Raw genomic sequence first — 17,310 nt, 5'->3', positions numbered from 1 at the left:
ATTAGCTCAACAGAGATTAATATTTCTAGTAGACATTCTTAGCTACATGCTACCTAAGTAGGTAAAAGGCTTTAAGATAAAGAAAAGCCAGGCCGCAAGCCAGGTCTTCTGATTACAGGAAGTGGAAAAATATAGACATTGGTGATCCTGTCCCGAAGTTTGAGTCCCAGATCTGCCCACTGACCAGTTCTGCCCACCTACGAGCTTTTAGATAAGAGTATAGAGCATGACGTAAAAGGTTCTGGTTATGGTACTATTTGACTAGTTTTGATAAAGTTTACCTCTGCCACTCTGTGCAAAGAAATGACTACGCAGTACTTTAGTGCCTTAAAGATTTGGGGGATGGGGCAGAAGCGAGAAGGACTACTTCCCGGAGACGAACTTGGGTTGTGTTCATTAAAAACACTTCTGTAGCATATTTGTGTGCAAACTGTATGCCTTATAAAGGAGTTTTATTTTTGCATCATAACTACTCATAAAGTTCAGTTTTTAAAAGAAAAAAAACAAACTATACTTTCAGAAGAAATCAGTTATTTTATGAATTACCTACTTTGTGCCTAGACAAGTGAAGAAGTATACTTGGTATCCCTGGCTTTAGGGACCTTCAGTCTAGAGAGCAGCCAGAACGTGCTCGCCTGAAACCATTCGTAGAACAGTGTATTTCAGATGTCTGTATCTTGTATGCCTGTGCATAACCACCACAGCCATGCATGTGCGTCAGTATTAATTATATACTAGAATAAGTTTACTAAATTGTGCCGTACAAAGTAGAAGGGCAAACATCTAGAAGAAGAGTGCTCATTATGAGCAGACGTCATTGGGGATGATTTGCAGAAGACTGGACTGGAGAACGCTCTTGCAAATCCTCCCTCTGCCCGAAACCCTTCCATGGTCCCCGTTCGACACACTGGCAAGCCCAAACACTGTGTCTTGCTCTCAGAATTCTCCATGATTTGGTCCTGAGTACCCAACCACTTCATGGTCCCTATTAATTTCCACTACACTCTCTTATGTAGACTGTTGCATTAGTATTGTCACCTCTGTAAATTATATGACCTTGGGTAAGTCACTCAGTGAATCCCTCAGCATGGCAGTCTCCTAATCCATAAAGTGAAGGCGCTGGGCTGTGCAAGCAGCTCAGCAGTGCCCTTCATTTGTGCTCATTTACAAAGCACTTCATTTCGTTTGATCCTCCCAACAGCCCTAGGAAGTAGAGAGGACAGGGATTATCCCATTTTTTACATAAGGACACCAGTTGAGGTGCTTCTGTCTCCCAACTCAGTGCTAACCCTTCAAGCCTGGCAGTGTTAGGTGTCTGTTCTCCGTCTAGCTGGTTCCTAACCCAAACCTGCATTGCTGTCTGTTCAAGGTCTGCCCATCCTTCAAAGAACAGCTTCATTCCCACCTTTTCTCAAGAGGGCTTCAGCTTTTATAGACAAAACTCCCCCCCAGTTAGAGGCAGGAATACAGAGTTTGGTACCACCCACTTCCCACCCCCCTGCCTGTCTGTCCATCTCATCCTGCACTCCCCTGTCTGGTTCCTGGGCCTGACACTTGTCCACAGCTGGGTAGTGAAACCTCCAAGCTCCGCCTGTTGTTCTCTACCCCCTGCACTGTCCTCGCTCAGGAGGAACCTGCGGAGCTCATTCAGGAGAAGCTTGTGGGATTGATTTGGGGCCAGAGGAAGATAAGCTTAACTTCCCTGGTAGAGGGTAGAGTGGGAGGAAACATGGGAGTGACATCCAAGCAGCATTCAAGGCCAGAAGTCAAAGTGACCTTCAATAATGGTAACATTAGGGTCCACCTAGGTGATAGGATCCAAAGACTGAGATGTTCTTATTCACTCCCCTCCCCCATCACAACCTACACACACGTTCATGCACACACACACAGACCTACTCCCCAAAGCAGGTTGCAGTTGCCACCCACCCTGACTGACTAAACACACCGCAATGGACAGCGTTTGGCGGCTCTCTCCGCAGTTATTTTGGACCAAAACACATGCTAAATACCAATGACATGGACCTCCTTGGGTCACTGTTCTGTGACTGTTTGCTTCTCACTAGTCCTCCTCCCAATTAATCTGAATGATTGAGCTTTGACCCACCTTCACCAGTACCGACAAGTGGACCCGAACCACCACCCGGCCCCAAGCCAGGCCCTGATTCCTGGACAGCCGACAGAAGCAGAGAGCATGTGCCAGAGCAGCAGCTTTTATCTACAAGCAAACTCAGATCTAATGCTAGACCCCAGGGCAGCGGGAAAGCCTCGTGGGTGGTAACACGGACTCTGGAGCCTGCCCTCGTGTCCCAGTTCTCCTAATTACCAACCGTGTGGCTCTGGGCCCTTAGTTTATCTGTGCCTCAGTTTCCTCATCTGTAAAATGGAGACAACAAGATTACCTACCTTACAGAGTTTTCGTGAGGATTACATGAACTGAAACTCATAGAACAGCCCCCGGCACAGAGTCAGTAACAAGAAAGTGTCAGTTGCTAGTATTTTTATTGTTGTCGTTGTTTCTTACTACTGTTATCATTGTTTAGAGGAAGGAGTTGTGATGTGAGACTATCGCTGTGAAGATGAGAGAGGTTCAGGCACACACAGAGGTCTCACCTTCAAGCCCCTGTCCTCCCCGTCACCCACTTCTCTCCTCCAGCACATACGCAGACAAATGCTTTTAAAGAGAAAGAATTCCTTCTAGACAAAATGTTCTTTTCCTCTTGGTGACCTTGACTGAAGGAGCCACCACACACTCTGAAGTGGCCACTTGCTTCTCTTCCTCCATTCTTACCTGCTCTCTGGACCAGGAGGAGGAAAGAAAAGAGCAAGAATATTGAAAAACAGCCAAGAGGTTTGTTAAAGACTTCTCAAAATAGACCAGACACACACACACACCCCTACCCAGCAACTTGGTCAAAGTACTTACACAGGCGTTCTAAATAAGCTGACTCTTGAATTTCCAAGAAGAATGGAGTTCAGGAGGCATCTACGGAGAGGAGCAAGACACTCACCTTGTTTTTGTGCCCCCTGAGAACGTCCCACCATCGCCTGTCTTCCCCGGCTCTCTCAGAGCAAGAACATTTTTAAAGAGCCGAGTGCAGCTCCTTCTTTCAGAGGCTGTTCCAGTTCATCCCCATCACATGCTAATAGTCTCATTTTGGATACAATTGGCAAGTATCCTGCCAAAGAGGTCAGATGAAACATTTCTTTCATGTTTAAAGTGAGGAAAAAAAGAAAGTCCCCCAGTGGGAAGAGTCCCCAGAGGGACATCTGAGGTTTGGGAATCTTGCTAAACCCAGGAAGACAGGAGGGCGCCTCCAGGTCAAGTGAGGGGGCGGTGGTTTGGACGGGAGCAGAGCCCCTTCTGAGTGTGGAAGACATGCCGAGTCTGTGCAGGGCTGGTAGGAGTGTGATGGGGGGATGGGGGGCATGTCTGTGGCGTGAGAGGTAGGTGTCGGGGGAGAGAGCCCTTAAAATGATGCCACAGTTTATTCCAGGCCGTGCAGGACACAGAACACGGTCAGGGCAGGGCAAGTGGCGACCTCCAGGGCACCTCCTTCCTCAGGTGGTGCTCCAGGCCTGACCAGGGGCATGGGCTCCGGGAGTTTGCTCTGGCTGCTGCCAGGAGATTATCTGAATCCATTCAGACACTTATTCCTAAATAACTCTCCTCCAGCTGGGTCTTCCATGGGGACTTGCCAGCTGCGGTGGTTGGACCACAGCTGTAGAGTCAGAGGAATGAAGCCTCAGGGAAGACCTGCAGCAGGGACTCCAAGATGGACAGGCGGAGAGCCTGCTGCTTGGGAACTTTCTTGGCACATGATTGGGCTCAAAAACTGCCAAACTGCCAGTTACCTTTGTGTGTGTGTGTGCCAATATTACACTTATTCTTTCAACATTAAATAAATCAATGAGTTAAGTACCCACTATGCGCTAGAGACTATCTGGTGCTAACTAAGAGTGTGGGAAGAAGGGGGAAGAGAAACAAGATGAATATGATCAGAACCTGCCTGGGGAAGCTCATAAAGACAGCACAGAGTGTGTGAACAAGCAGACACAGAGCTGAGAAGACACAGCACCACTGTAATTTGCTTTGGGGTGTCAGGAGGACTTCTCAGAAGCGTTGATATTTACTTGTCAGGAAGAAAGAGTAGAAGTTGGCCAAGCTGAGAAAAGGGCCAGGAGAAGTAACCTGTGTAGTAGTGATGAAAAATGCAAACCCTGGAATGAAACAGCCCTGGGTTCAAATGTTAGCTTAATCGTTTACCAGTTTGTAAAACCTGAATCAAGTGCTTAACCTCTCTGAGCCTTAACTTTCTCATCCATAAAATGGGAATAATTCTACTCATTTCATAAACACAATTAAACAAGATGAGAGCTGCAAAGCTCTTGGCACAGTTCCAGTCCAAAGTAAGCACCTACAAATGTAGAATAGGTTGTTTTTCAGCCTGTTCCTATTTTCTGTTGAGGATTGTTAGGAAAGTGGTGAGAAATGGGCCTCCCAGAAATCCCAGCCTTCAGAGAGGCCCAAAATTCAAGCAGGCTTTGGGTCATGGATCTTCAGCAGCCCTCTAGTCAGGCAGAACACAGTGGAATGTGCTAGCACAGTGGAATATTCTTGCTTATTGGCTTATAAAATATACAGATAAGTTTCCTCTAATTCTCTGTTAATTTCTTCTGGCTCCAGGGCTTTGCCTTGTGAGTCACACTCAGTCTGTAACTGGCAAATCCCAAGGAGGAGGAACTGAAATGCGAGCCACCTTCCCATCCCCCACCCCCAGAGCACTGCCTACCGAGCGTCCACACCTTCCTCATAGGGCAGAGCCTCCCCGGCCCCAGCCACACCTTCCTCATTTTCCTTCTCCTTGCCTCGCCTTGAAAAAAGGAAGAGTCAGGGGAGAAGGGGAATTCCAGGCTAGCTTACACAGAACCCCGGGGGGAAATGACATTTGTTTTCACGAGGAGGAAATCCAGCCTTTTCAGTTACCATTTGAAGTGCTAATGTTGCCTCAGCAACTCCCTCATATGCTCAAACGGTGATGCCCTGAGGTGTGGAACTTCCCAGGGTGAGGTGCCCCGCTGCTTCTGAAGGTAGCAGCTGCCGCAGAGGTGGCAGCTGGCACAGGAAACAAGACCTCCTGGGCATGGGCCCTGATAAAGATCTTGTTTCAAAGGACCCTGACTCCCATGCTGCCACCCTCTGAGAAGAGCCAGTGGGTGGCAGAATCGTGAATAAGGTGGTCCAAAGATTTCAGTACAATCTATTGACCTCACATGTTTTGGCCTCAGATTGGGCAGTACCAACCCTCAGAAGGGCCCCTTCACTCAGCTGCACTCAAGGGCCCATCAGGTGAAAAATCCCTTGCTAATTCCAGCTCTGGTCTCACAGGCTGTCCTCTGTGAACAGGAAAGTGTGGCCTTAAACAGCCGCATCTGGAAGCTGGGGTTACACTCAGAGCTAGACAGTCACCAGTCCCACAGAGGGAAATCTGGTCACACTATCACTTGCTGTTTGCAAAAAAGAACTGCACTTGAGATGGGGAACTCCTGACTTACCTTTAGAAAGAGGTGGTATATAAATAAATTCAATAAGTCGCAGAGTTAGAGGAAATCCAACTGCTTAGAGTTAAGGGAAGAAACTTTGAGAAAGGTCAACCCTAGGATTTCCTATATTAAGCTATCCCTGGGACAAGAAAGAAGAGTCTTATAGCAAAATCCACTATATTCCTCCTTTTCCATTTTTTTAAAAGGGGAAAGTTAAATTAAAAGGTCCGTTTTTAAAGTTGCTCCGAATTACAATCGCTGTATCCTTTTGAATCTCAAAATACCCCCATCACCTTATCTTGCAGTAATAATCCTCATTTCACAAGCTCTTAAAGAGCTGTTAAGAGGCTTCCGTGAACTATGAATTGTTCTAATTTTTAACACAGTTTAGAGGCCAAGAAGCCAAGTGCAGCCTTTCAACGTAGGAGTGGAGGTTTTCCACAAGGGGACCTGACCTTGAACTTTTTCTACTTGATCCAGTCTGCACATTTGAGCATTCAGTGCCATAATTCTATCTGATGAGGGCTCGTTGAGTCGAGGAGTCAAAAGAAAGATTTCTTGGACTCTCAAGGTCTGGCAGTAGTGCTCTTTTATTCAGAGAATAGCATGGAGTAGCATGGGGACAGGACCCACGGGCAGTGAAGAGCTGCAATGTGTTGAGGGTTAGAGCTAAATTTATAAGGCATAGGTATGTGAGTTATTTCTTTACAAAACACAGGAAAGATCATGAAAAAAATCGTTAAAATGGTATCAGTGCAGGTAGGATCTGGTTATTGGGTGGTCCTATAATTTCAGATAAGAATGAGATCAGATTAAGTCAGGACATGCTATGCTTCCAGGAGGATGATATAGGTTAGTATGTAGGGCAGGTCACCTTGGGCTTCTCTCCCTGGGGCAGCCTTGATCCTCATTACTGTCTTTCCAGCAGTAAAAAGGGAGAGAAATGAATTGATAATTTCAATCTGGCTCTAAAGCATTCCAGGAGCAAGGAGATGGGCATGTGAGTATCCTTAAGTGTGGAAGCTCTGAAATGGCGCTATATGGTCGGTCTGTATCTGAGCAAGCTCTGGTCTCTGTCTTGATGGTAGCAATGAACCTCCTTGCTTCTCTTTTGGAAATCATAACCAGCAGCAGCATGTATGTCTGATGCAGCCTTCTTTCACCCAAAACTTTTGGGGAGTTACTAGAGTTAATAAGTAGACTGATTTGCTTCTTAGCTCTGCTCTAATTCCTTTGGTGGAAGGGCTAATGAGAAGAACAACAGACAAAAGTCGTTCGTAAGACAAGGAAAAAAATAAAAGAAATGGCAAAATAATCTAGAAATGATAAGTCTCCAAAAATGTGGGGCAGAGCCATACCTTTGAGATCCGGTACACAAGAAATGGGCACTGGTCCGGGATGGTACGTTTTGAATAGGACTTTAGCTTGGTGCACACGGCATCTCATTTAATCCTCCTCAAGTTGTATGAGAGGGCAGAGTGCCTCTTCTCCCTCTGTTGCTGCAGGTGAGAGGTATACAAGTGGACAGGGTTAAGTAAATAGCCCGTGGTCACACAGCTAATAATGGTGGAACCACACCTGAATCCACATATTCAGACTCCAGATTTCTGATGCTCTTTCTAATGTGTTTCAGAGTCCCGTTCATTTGCTGAAGTAGTAAATAACTTCCCAGTGGCCTGAAAGAGTAAATGGAGACCCTAACACCAGCTTCAGTGCCCAAGCTTTAACTGTTATGGGACAAGAGCCCAATTGATTCTTGGTATTTCTAAGGTGAAATAAAACTGAAGTATATACATTATTAGTCCAAAGCTCACACAAAAAGAGTGTTGTGCTTCAAAGCAGTAATCTTTGGAAGCAGTATTGTTATTCTTACCAGGCTATGTGCTCAAACAGTTGTTGTATTTTTTAACTGCCCATTAATAGTTGCTTTTGGAACCAGATTTCAAACTACACAATAAAACATTCTTGTTACTTTATAATTGCACCTGGTTATTTCTACAAACGAAAAATAGAGTTAGCTACCAGACTTGACCTTATTTTTCACACCAAACTTGACATTGTTCTCTACAAAATCAAATTCACCTTTCAAGGATGAAAACTGGACACACTTCCCAAAGAGGAGTTTTAAAAAACGCTTTGATTTAATGACATCATTAAAATTAGTTCATCTCCTACCAAGATAACCCTTTTGAAGTAGACACTACTGATGTAGCTGTGTGGTTCTGGTTTATTAAAAAACCAACCACATTACTTTGTCATGACCCTCAGGTAAAACATTGTAAGTCTTCCAGTATTTCACAAGTGGTAGAAAGATGAGCCAGAGCCTATAAGTGAAGAAAACAGGACAACAGAAGATTTTAAATCCACTACCCCTGCAAACAATAGCAGCAGCAGCAACAGATTGGTGTCATTCTTAAAAGATAATCAACTATTACTGTGGACTGTTCTCTGAATTCCAGGCCAGCCAAAAGGTGTTAAATGTTGGCCATTTACTCAACCTCACCTAGCATGAGAAGCATTTTGGTAACAGTATTAAGATCCTGGGTTTCGTTCTAGCTCTGACTTCTATGCATCATGATCTCAAATGTATGCCTTTCCTTCATCTTCTTTCCTATGCCTTTCCTCCCTCACAGGCAGCATCGCCGCCATCACGGTGACCGTCATTGCCGTCGTGCTGTTGGTGTTTGGAGTCGCAGCGTATCTGAAGATCAGGTGAGATGCACCTTACTCTTCTTTATGAAGAACAGGATTCCATGTTGTCAGGCTCCAGGCTGAGAGCTGTTTTGCCGAGTGCTTTTTCCTTGATAAGTATCTGAGCTCTCGGAAATATTGGCAGGGAAGAGAAAATGGCCAGCGTACTCCACGCTGGACAAGAACAGATGGTACAGTATCTGAAAATTGGCAAAGCAGAAAAAAATAAGCTGGAATATACAGCATGATGATGTAATGGCACACGAATGAACCTAGAGTCAGGAGACCGAGGCCGTGGCCCTCTGCCCTTAGCTCACCTTCTCACCCTGAGAAACCCAGTCGCCTCCTGAACCTCAAATTGTCTCATCTATGGTATGAGGGAGAGGCCTGGGCTCAGTGCTTCCTGAACACTGATGTTCTGGACAACCGTGTGTGGATGTGTATCCCGTCTGTAAGGTTTTCACTGGTTCTAAGGCAAAATCTTGAACATATAAGGAAAGTGTAGCATTTTCTATAAATTGGGATTTTTCCCCTGAGATTATGTCCTTATATTTTTGGTTCTCAAATATCTCTTATTTTATGAAGTGAAGATGATCACAGGTGGTAGCTGCGTTTTTGCTTTCCTTAGCCACATAGAAAGTTGCAGTACTCTGGGAGTCCCTCGCTTTTGTTGTCTACTGCTCTGTGAAGTCCCAAAGTCTCAAAGCCACATTACTGACACTGAGTGTGCTTCAGCTGTAAAATGCCAAATGGCAAGTGACAGTCTGATTTGCCAGTCTGGGCACTGCCTGTAACAAGGGACAGTAGGACATGTGTCTCCATGATGAGGACAGCCACTCCCTGACCTCAATACATTCTCCTCTCACCGGCCATCTTATGGAAGCCGGATCTGACCCTGTCACTCCCTCCCTCAAAAGCCCCCAGTGGCTTCCCTGCACACTTAGAATTAACCCCTCAGGTTGGCCCTGGAGTTCATTCATGGACCCGCCCCTGCCTACCTCTTCTCACTCATCACATCCTTCTTTCCCTCTTAACCACTGAGCTGCAGTCACACTGGCTTCCTGTCCAATTCTTAGAACATAGCAGGTTCTTTTTCTGTCCAGGCTCTTGGCTCTTGGTGGTCACTCTCCATGAAATGCTTTTCTTCTAGCTTTTCCTCATTCATAACTTTCATGTCATGTCCTCCAAGAGATGTCCCGTCCAGTTTGGTGCTCCTGTTATTTGTTCTCTTAGTGCCTCAGTTACTTTCATCCAGGCACTGTCGCGCACACCCGCACACTCCTGACTGATTTCTCTTCCCCACCGCCATGCTGCTTCCTCAAGAGGCTGTGCCCGCCCTGTGCTTCCCTCCTGTCCTGGTTCCCCACAGGAGCTCGTGTATTTAACTTCTCGTCTCTGTGCACACCTCCACTTTGCTGCCCTCTCATCTCCTCTAGTCACCCCAGTCCAGACCAACACCCACCAGGGAACTCTCCCCTCCGCCTTCCCTTTTATCTCCCTCCATCTTTTGTTTGAAATGTGCACCAAATCAATCTAATAATGGTGTCAACTATGAGACTGCCTTGTAATATCACCATTATGTAAGATACAAAGAACAAGAAAGCCAGATTTCAAAGAGAAATTGGAATTAAAGGGCCAACATTACCCGTGTCTAAAAGCCTTTATGAAAGAATCCAGGGAGCCAGCCCCGTGGCCTAGTGGTTAAGTTGGCACGCTCCACTTTGGCGGCCTGGGTTCAGTTCCCAGGCATGGACCTACCCCACTCACTGGCCGCCATGCTGTGGGCAGCAACCCACATACAAAATAGAGGAAAACTGGCAGCAGATGTTAGCTCAGGGCAAATCTTCCTCAGCAGCAACAACAAAAAGGAATCCAGAGGTCTTCTTCACATTAAAAAGAAAAAAAATCTTTTCATTAAGTCTGTATTTCCTTAAGCAGCAAACTTAATTTTTAATTTTATGATTTGTATCTTACTGAATGATGCCCTTTTCCATCTGTCTTAATTGCTAGTTTATCACTGCAGATACACTGTATTTTAATTATGAGTTAAGGTGGCTTTTATGAACTAGTCCGGGAACTTCATTGCCAGTTGGTAACAGTTTCTCTTTGTCTTTGGGGGGAGAAGGAGGCTCAAAAAAAAGAAACTTATGGGTAAACTTTAGAGTCATTTTGGACTCACCGGTGGTGAATTTTTGAAGGGCTAAAGTCACCAAAAATACAAACTTCCCCTGGAGTGTAGAGTGAAATAGGAACACTTCCCTCTTGCCACACACTTATCAGAAATGATGTTGAAATAGCCTAAGGACTCTTCCCCTTAACTCTGGGCACGAAGTGAAGTTTACCACTTCAAACCTTCCACTGGCTATAGTCAGGCAGTCTAGAGCAGTGATTAAGAACTCAGATTTAGAAACGGGGAGACCTCAGTTCAAATCCCAGCTCTATCACTTTCTGGCAGGTTCTAGTGTGACCTGAGCATGTTACAGAACCTCAGTAACCCTCACTTCCCTCTCCTGTAGGATAAGGGCCGTAATTTTAGCTACGTGGTAGCATTGTTGGGACGACTAATGGACACTGCTTCCCAAGTACATAGCACTGCCATCATCATTGTCATCATCAAAGTGGTCAACTGAAAGGGACCCTAGCAGGACAGTTACTTGATGGATAGTGTTAGCCATGTACCATGCACTCCTCTCAGCATCGGGCTCACATCACAATGAGACACAGTCCTGCCATCCCAGAACTTACTGTGTTTGGAAAATTTTTCTAGCAGGCCATTAAAATTGGTTCTAATGAGTGCTGATTAAAATTGTATAACATTTTATTTTAAAAATTTAAAGTATATTTTCTCCAGGCATTCTCAGCACTAGATCAATTCAGTGAATGATTAAATTGAATTAGTCACTGTTTCTCTCCCCCATATAGGTCCTCCCTCTTAAAAAGTAAAAGAGCCCCAGTGGTATAAGGTTGCTGTTTATCCTTGGCATTACAAACTTAAGGGTGGATAAAACGATCAGACTCCTGTTTAGAAACCCCCAAAGGAAAACCCCTATCTGCTGCTCTATAAATTATTTCGGCAAAATGATAACATAAGGAGGTTAATCACTCTCATGAATCTTAAGGCTGTGCTAAAACCCCTTCAAGTGTTATTTTGCCAGGTTCTTGGAAAGCCCCACTAATCATTAATTAAAAACACATTTGGCTCAATTGACGCGCGTGTGTGTGTGTGTGTGTGTGTGTGTGTGTGTGCGCGTGCATGCATGTGTGCCTGTGTGTGTATACCTAAAGTTGGGTTTTGCCTTGGCTGGAAATTTATTCTGCTCCTATCATCCCAGATTTCTGAGAACAATAACATGAGAAGAGGTCTGTTGTCTGTGGTCTTTTACCGCATTTGGCTGGAGCGGCAAGTGACTGAACTTGCAGCCCATAAGGGAGCCATTAGCTTCTCTCCTGCAACCCTGGGCTATGGCCGGGCCCAGCCAGCGTCCCTGCAAATGTGAAAGAGGCGGCGGCTTGAAAGGGCAGCCTCACAACCAGGAAAAGGACATGCCTCGCAAGCTCTGCTAGCAGTGGCTCAGTAGTTTCCCCTTTCTCCCAAATTCTAATTCCCTCTGAAGGCGTTGGTAAACTCTGTTTTCACACTCCTATTCTTTGAGGATCCGTGACTCCTAGTCTTGTCACAGTGTCCCCTGCCTGGAGAGCCACATCTTTCTGTAACCTAAGCCCCTTTTGGATGCGGCGTATACAAATGAACTGCCCTGACCCTCCCGGGGCTCTTCTCAATTGTCGGCCTTCCATTGTAGCCAGCAGCAGTGTGGTGTGAGGGAGGAACGTGGGCTTTGCAGTCACGTTCGATATCGACCCTTCTACTTACTATTTAGGTGGCCTTGGGCCAATTATAATCTCCCTGATCCTTAATTTCTTCACCTGCCAAAATAGCACTGACAACACCTACCTTTCAAGGTTGTTTTGAAGATGACAGAAAGAATCAACGTAGCGTACCTGCAGGGACTGTAAGCATGGTGGTTAAAAATATATACTTGAGGGCAAGTTTATGAATCACTTTGTGCTCAGTTTCTTCATTTGTCAAATGGGACTGTAATACGAATACCTAAGTCAGGATGGTTATGAGGATTAAGTCATGATACAGATAAACGTTCAGTGCTGGGTGCTAGATGAGGGTGATGGAAGAGCTAACTACTGTTACTGTTGTCATTGTTGCAACAGTGCTTACTACTTAGGCGCTCAGTAAGATGGTAGCCGCCAAGAGTCCCATTCAGCAGGATTCAAAGGAGAGGGGAGAGGAGGAGGAGGAGGAAGATGGCAGAGCAGCTCAGTTTTCTATCACGTCTTGACGTGCGGGCTTCCATGTTCCATTCTGGCTGTTTCAACCGTGCTATTTCTAAAGGCCTGTGAAGCTGCCTCCGTGTTATCCATTCATAGATGGAAATGATCATTGAGCAGTCTTTATTCCAGGGTTTGTTTGCAACTTTAAAGGCAAGCAAAGGCCCTGCCTGCCTCTTGAGAAGGATGTCTTTAATTAGTGATGATTGAAGAATGAGGTAAGTCGGTTTGGTTTTGTTTAAATGGGCTCAAAACTGTTGAGCCACGAGATAATCCCCCGCGCGGGAGATCGTATCTGCTATCACCAGCAGTGTGGATCTGCTATAATTAGGTGTGCTGGTAACTCAGACAGACAACATGGGCTGTTCCCTGCACAAAAATAAATGTGACCTTGATTTATAGACACGACAAAGCCTGGCTTTGAAGGCATTTTCTTAGAAGTCACCTGTTTTGCTTTGTCTTCTAGTGATTACATTTTATACAGCTGGATTCCTTCTGGTGGTAGTTAGGCTTAAAGAGTAGGCTTGGCCAGCCATAAAGGCTGAGAGCTTCCAGAATTTGTTACCTACAGGCTGACTTTTTCAGATCAGCTTTCGGCTTTCTGTAGGTCTAGTTGACTTGATTCTCTACCTCAGTGGTTCTCCAATTTTAATGTGCATAAGAATCGATGGGAAAGCTTATTAAGAACATAGTTTCCTGAGTCTCATCTCATTCATCCCCAAAGGTTCTCATTCACTAGGTCGGGATGGGGCCCGTGCACAGGTGATGCCAGCGCTGCTGGGCTGAGGACCAGACTTTGAGTAACCCTGCTCTACTCTCAGTCCTGACACTCCAAACACACACTTTGCTCTCCACTTTCCCGGATATACTGCCCAGCTGTTCATGCCTCTGTTACTTTGAACATGCCGATCCCTCTGCCGGAGGTGTCTGGTTCGCCTCTTTTTTATCTGGCTAATTTCAAGTCTAGCTCAAAAGAGACGCCCTCTGGGAAGCCTCCTCCCACCGTCTCCACAGTGGGTTCCTTTGGACCACTCGCTTCTCTGTCCCGGAATCACTGTGTTCTCAGCCAGTCTCCTCCACTAGCAGGAAATAAAGTCCCAGCAGCACCTGACATATAACCGTTGCTTTATAAACATTCGCTGGCTGAGTGAAGGATTCTGGGTAGGGACGTTTGGGGTGTGGCAGCAGTATTTGTTTATTCCAAATCTGGAGAAACTAGGCTCAGAGAAGGGGAAGCCATGGGAATCTGTTAAACCGTAGACTTGTTCTAGTTCCCCCACAACTCTGAACTTGTTTACAAATAGACAGGTGTTCCAGTGTGCAGGACTTCTCCGTGTTGAGTATCTGCCAATATGATATCTGGCAGATAATTTTAAAAAACAAAATAAATTTTATCTGCCCCTTCAAAGTAAAGGCGATTATTTAAAGATTAGTTTGAAAGTAACTGCTTTTTAAGAGAAACCCAGACTATGGAAAGAGCACTTTGAAAATGAATATTTGGAAGTGATTCCATCATTGGGATTTTGGTAGAAAGAAGACAGAACTGAGAGGACTCCTGAATTATGGTACTCATTCTGCCACTAACTTGCTATGGTAACTGTGGGCAAATAAAGTCACTCCTAATGGTCACAGTTTTCTTAGCTTCAAAATCGTAGCTCACGATGTTAATTTCTTAGTTTTGACGAATGTGCCATAGTTATGTAAGATGTTAACATCCAGGGAAGCTGGGTGAAGGGCATATGGAAATTTATCTTTGCAGTTCTTCTATAAATCTAAAATCATTCCAATATAAGTAGTTTATTTTTTTTTAAATTATAGTTCAGTAGCTACCACACGGATGTGCTGTTTGCTCCTGCCCCAGAGCCTTTACACTTGCTGTTCTCTCTGTCTCTGTGGTATATCTGCACCTCTTTTATGTGTCTGCTCAAATGTCATCTTAATGAGACTTTCCCTGATTACCATCTTCAAAATTACAATCCCCACCTCCCACTGGGAATTCCTCACTTCCCCTTCCATCTTTATTTTCCTCCATTGCACTGGTTACCATCAGCCATATTATTTTTCATGTCTTATTTATTGTGTCTGTCCCCACTAGAATGTGAGCTCCCTTAGCACAGAGATTTTGCTCTTTTTATTCACTGAAATATCCCCCAGGCCCCAGAATAGAGCCTGATAGATGCTAAGTTTTCAATGAATAGTTAAATGAAAGGATTCAGGCAGAGAAATGACAATCATAGAAAGAAAGCCACCATTGGAAACAAAGGAGACAGTGACAGCTGCACCAAGTAGCTTTGCTAATGTATGATAAGAGTCTAAGGCTTAATTACTAATGACTAATGAGCTGCAAGTTCAGCTGTGTTTTCCCAGCACTAAGCCATATCTTATTCATCTTTATATCCCTCCTTCTTTGCACGTAATAAGCACTCATGATTGAACGGCAAGGCTCGCGAGGAGAGGACTTTGGGAGGAGTAGCAATAAACAAGGTTAGAGACTTGATGGAGAACTGGGGTTGACCCTTATAAAGGAGAAGGTGTTTTCTAAAATGTGTTTGTTTCAACACAAGGAGATTAAAACACCTCATTCATTTTCAAAGACAATTGCATTCCATTAAGTATTAATGCTACAGCTATCTTAAAATTGGTACCATTTCATCATTGTGGAGAAGGCCTCAAACCACAAACGTCTCCACCACATGTACCAGTTGTCATCAACAAGGCGTCAGCAATTCGGATGAGGGGGTGAGAGCAGTAGGGAGGGCAGCTTCCTATTAGAGCCAAGCCCCCTGAGAAGGAAGCGGTGAGGCAGGGGCTTAACATAAGTCATTCCCTGTTTTGTCCTGACAGGTTCTGCTTCCAGCAAACTAAATGGTACGATACAGTAGAACCGCTTTGATGATAAGCACAGTGCCACCGATTGACAGGGGCTGTAAGCACTGTGCTGAGGGCTTTAAGCACGGCATCGCCTGGGAGAGACTCAGCTGTAATTCTCTTGCCTCTTGCTATCTTTAAGGTCAAAATGGTGGCTTTGACCCTTTGTGTTCTTTAATAAGATGTTTTCATTTTGCCACAGCTATATTGCTCAATGAATTACCACAGGCCATCCTGATCGCTGCTGGTATTGACCAAGCGAGCTCCATATATACTATTTATACGCTCCTGGATGTGAGCAGTTATCATCAAATATTTATAAATGAACCACTGCATCAAGAGCAACATATTAGATGTTCAGAAAATTAGAGGAAAAGTAAGACGTGGTCTACCCCCAAGAGCTTTGCTATCCAAGGGGAGCCAAGGCGCAGCAAGTAGAAAACAGAGCTGTGTTGGATGGGTGGCAGTGTTTAGGAAATTGAGTAAACAAAACTGCTTTGGTCTGATGAGGATGTCATCCTTAGAGATTGCTGTTCAGATTGAAATGCGATGAAGCAGCGTCGCATCGTAGAGCCAGGAGACCTAGATGTGATATCAGCTCTACTATTTAGTCTCATGAAAAACTCATCTAGGTTCCTTGAACCCCACTTTCCTAATCTCGGGAGTGGCAGCCTTTTCACCTCTTAGACTCCACAAATGCCAATCTGAGAACCTCCCCCATTTCCATCTACTGTGATTTAAGAAGTTCTGGCATGGAGAAATAGTTTAAAATGATCATTAATTATTCTCCCTTATCACACACACACACACACAAATGTGTTTGTCTTACTCTTTCTACAGCATTGTAGGATTTCTCCAAACCTGGCTTGAATCCCAGCACACTCGCTTCTTCTTGTTTAGACTCGTTAATATATTGAAACAAGCCCTACGAGTTCAGTACGTTCCCAGATACGGTTTTTCTGTATCTCTTGCTTTGCTTTCCTCATTTATCAGTATTTTGCTCAACTCACTGTTCATTCAAATGAGAAGGCAAAGAAAATGAACGGTCCATCTTTTTCCTTTATTTTACTAGTGTTTGTGTCTTAGACGGCTCTAATAACACCACAGATTCAAGGACGGCTCTGATCAAATCGTGTCGCCTAAAATAACCATCAGCAGTAAAACCTGGTGACCAGAAGATTTTTAATCCTCTAACCCCACTCAAGCGTGATAATAATTTTTAAAAATTCCAATCACAATAATGTAAGGCGCTGGTTTTATAACTATGCCTGGGGCGTAGGTTCAGGTGTTCCTGGTAGGAGGGAAGCCCACTTTTCATTCAATTCCTTTTTTTACCGTTTGCAAATTTGCCATGTGCTTGTGTAAGTTTCATTACAATAAAAATTAAAAAGCAATACCGGCCAACATTTATTGTGAATTTACTATGTGCCAAGCATTTCATAGCCGTTACCTCATTTAATCCTCCCAACAACCCTTAACACACCTTTTTTTTTAAGTTTCTCCATCTCATAGATGAAGAAGCAGGGGGTTAAAAACATTCAAGGACATACATTTATTGGCCCAACTGACACTTTATGGAAATAAAATTATATCCTAGATATAAAAATGCTGGGAGAGTTAAATTACCATACAAAGGTGAGGCAGAAGTGCCCTGTCAACAAAGGAGCATGGTTGTTAGGTAGCTGTTGGCCAGGCTTGCAGGAGTAAGTCACGCTGCATTTAGGCCCAGCTCCAGTCTTGTAACCCCCAGGTTTTTACTTGTTTATTCTACAGCTTCCATTTCTCAATCATCCTATTAAAGGATTTGATTGGAATTGGAGGTTTCAAATGCGGGGGGAGAGTTGGCGATGGATGGCCGCTGGTGAC

The 17,310-nt window shown here is 44.6% G+C and overlaps 1 protein-coding gene across 1 annotated transcript in view; it reads left to right on the top strand.

Annotated features, from left to right (window-relative positions):
- Nucleotides 1-17,310, top strand: part of PARM1 (prostate androgen-regulated mucin-like protein 1) — a 108,166-nt gene that overhangs the window by 84,833 nt on the left and 6,023 nt on the right. Inside the window, exon 3 of the mRNA XM_005608709.4 lies at nucleotides 8,178-8,256. Coding sequence (XP_005608766.1) covers nucleotides 8,178-8,256 — 79 coding nt within the window. The remainder of the gene's footprint in view (nucleotides 1-8,177; nucleotides 8,257-17,310) is intronic.

Source organism: Equus caballus, chromosome 3 (assembly GCF_041296265.1).
Source record: "Equus caballus isolate H_3958 breed thoroughbred chromosome 3, TB-T2T, whole genome shotgun sequence".
Lineage (NCBI taxonomy): Eukaryota > Metazoa > Chordata > Mammalia > Perissodactyla > Equidae > Equus > Equus caballus.
Note: the sequence above shows the minus strand (reverse complement) of the source record. Positions and strands in the feature narration are given on the sequence as shown.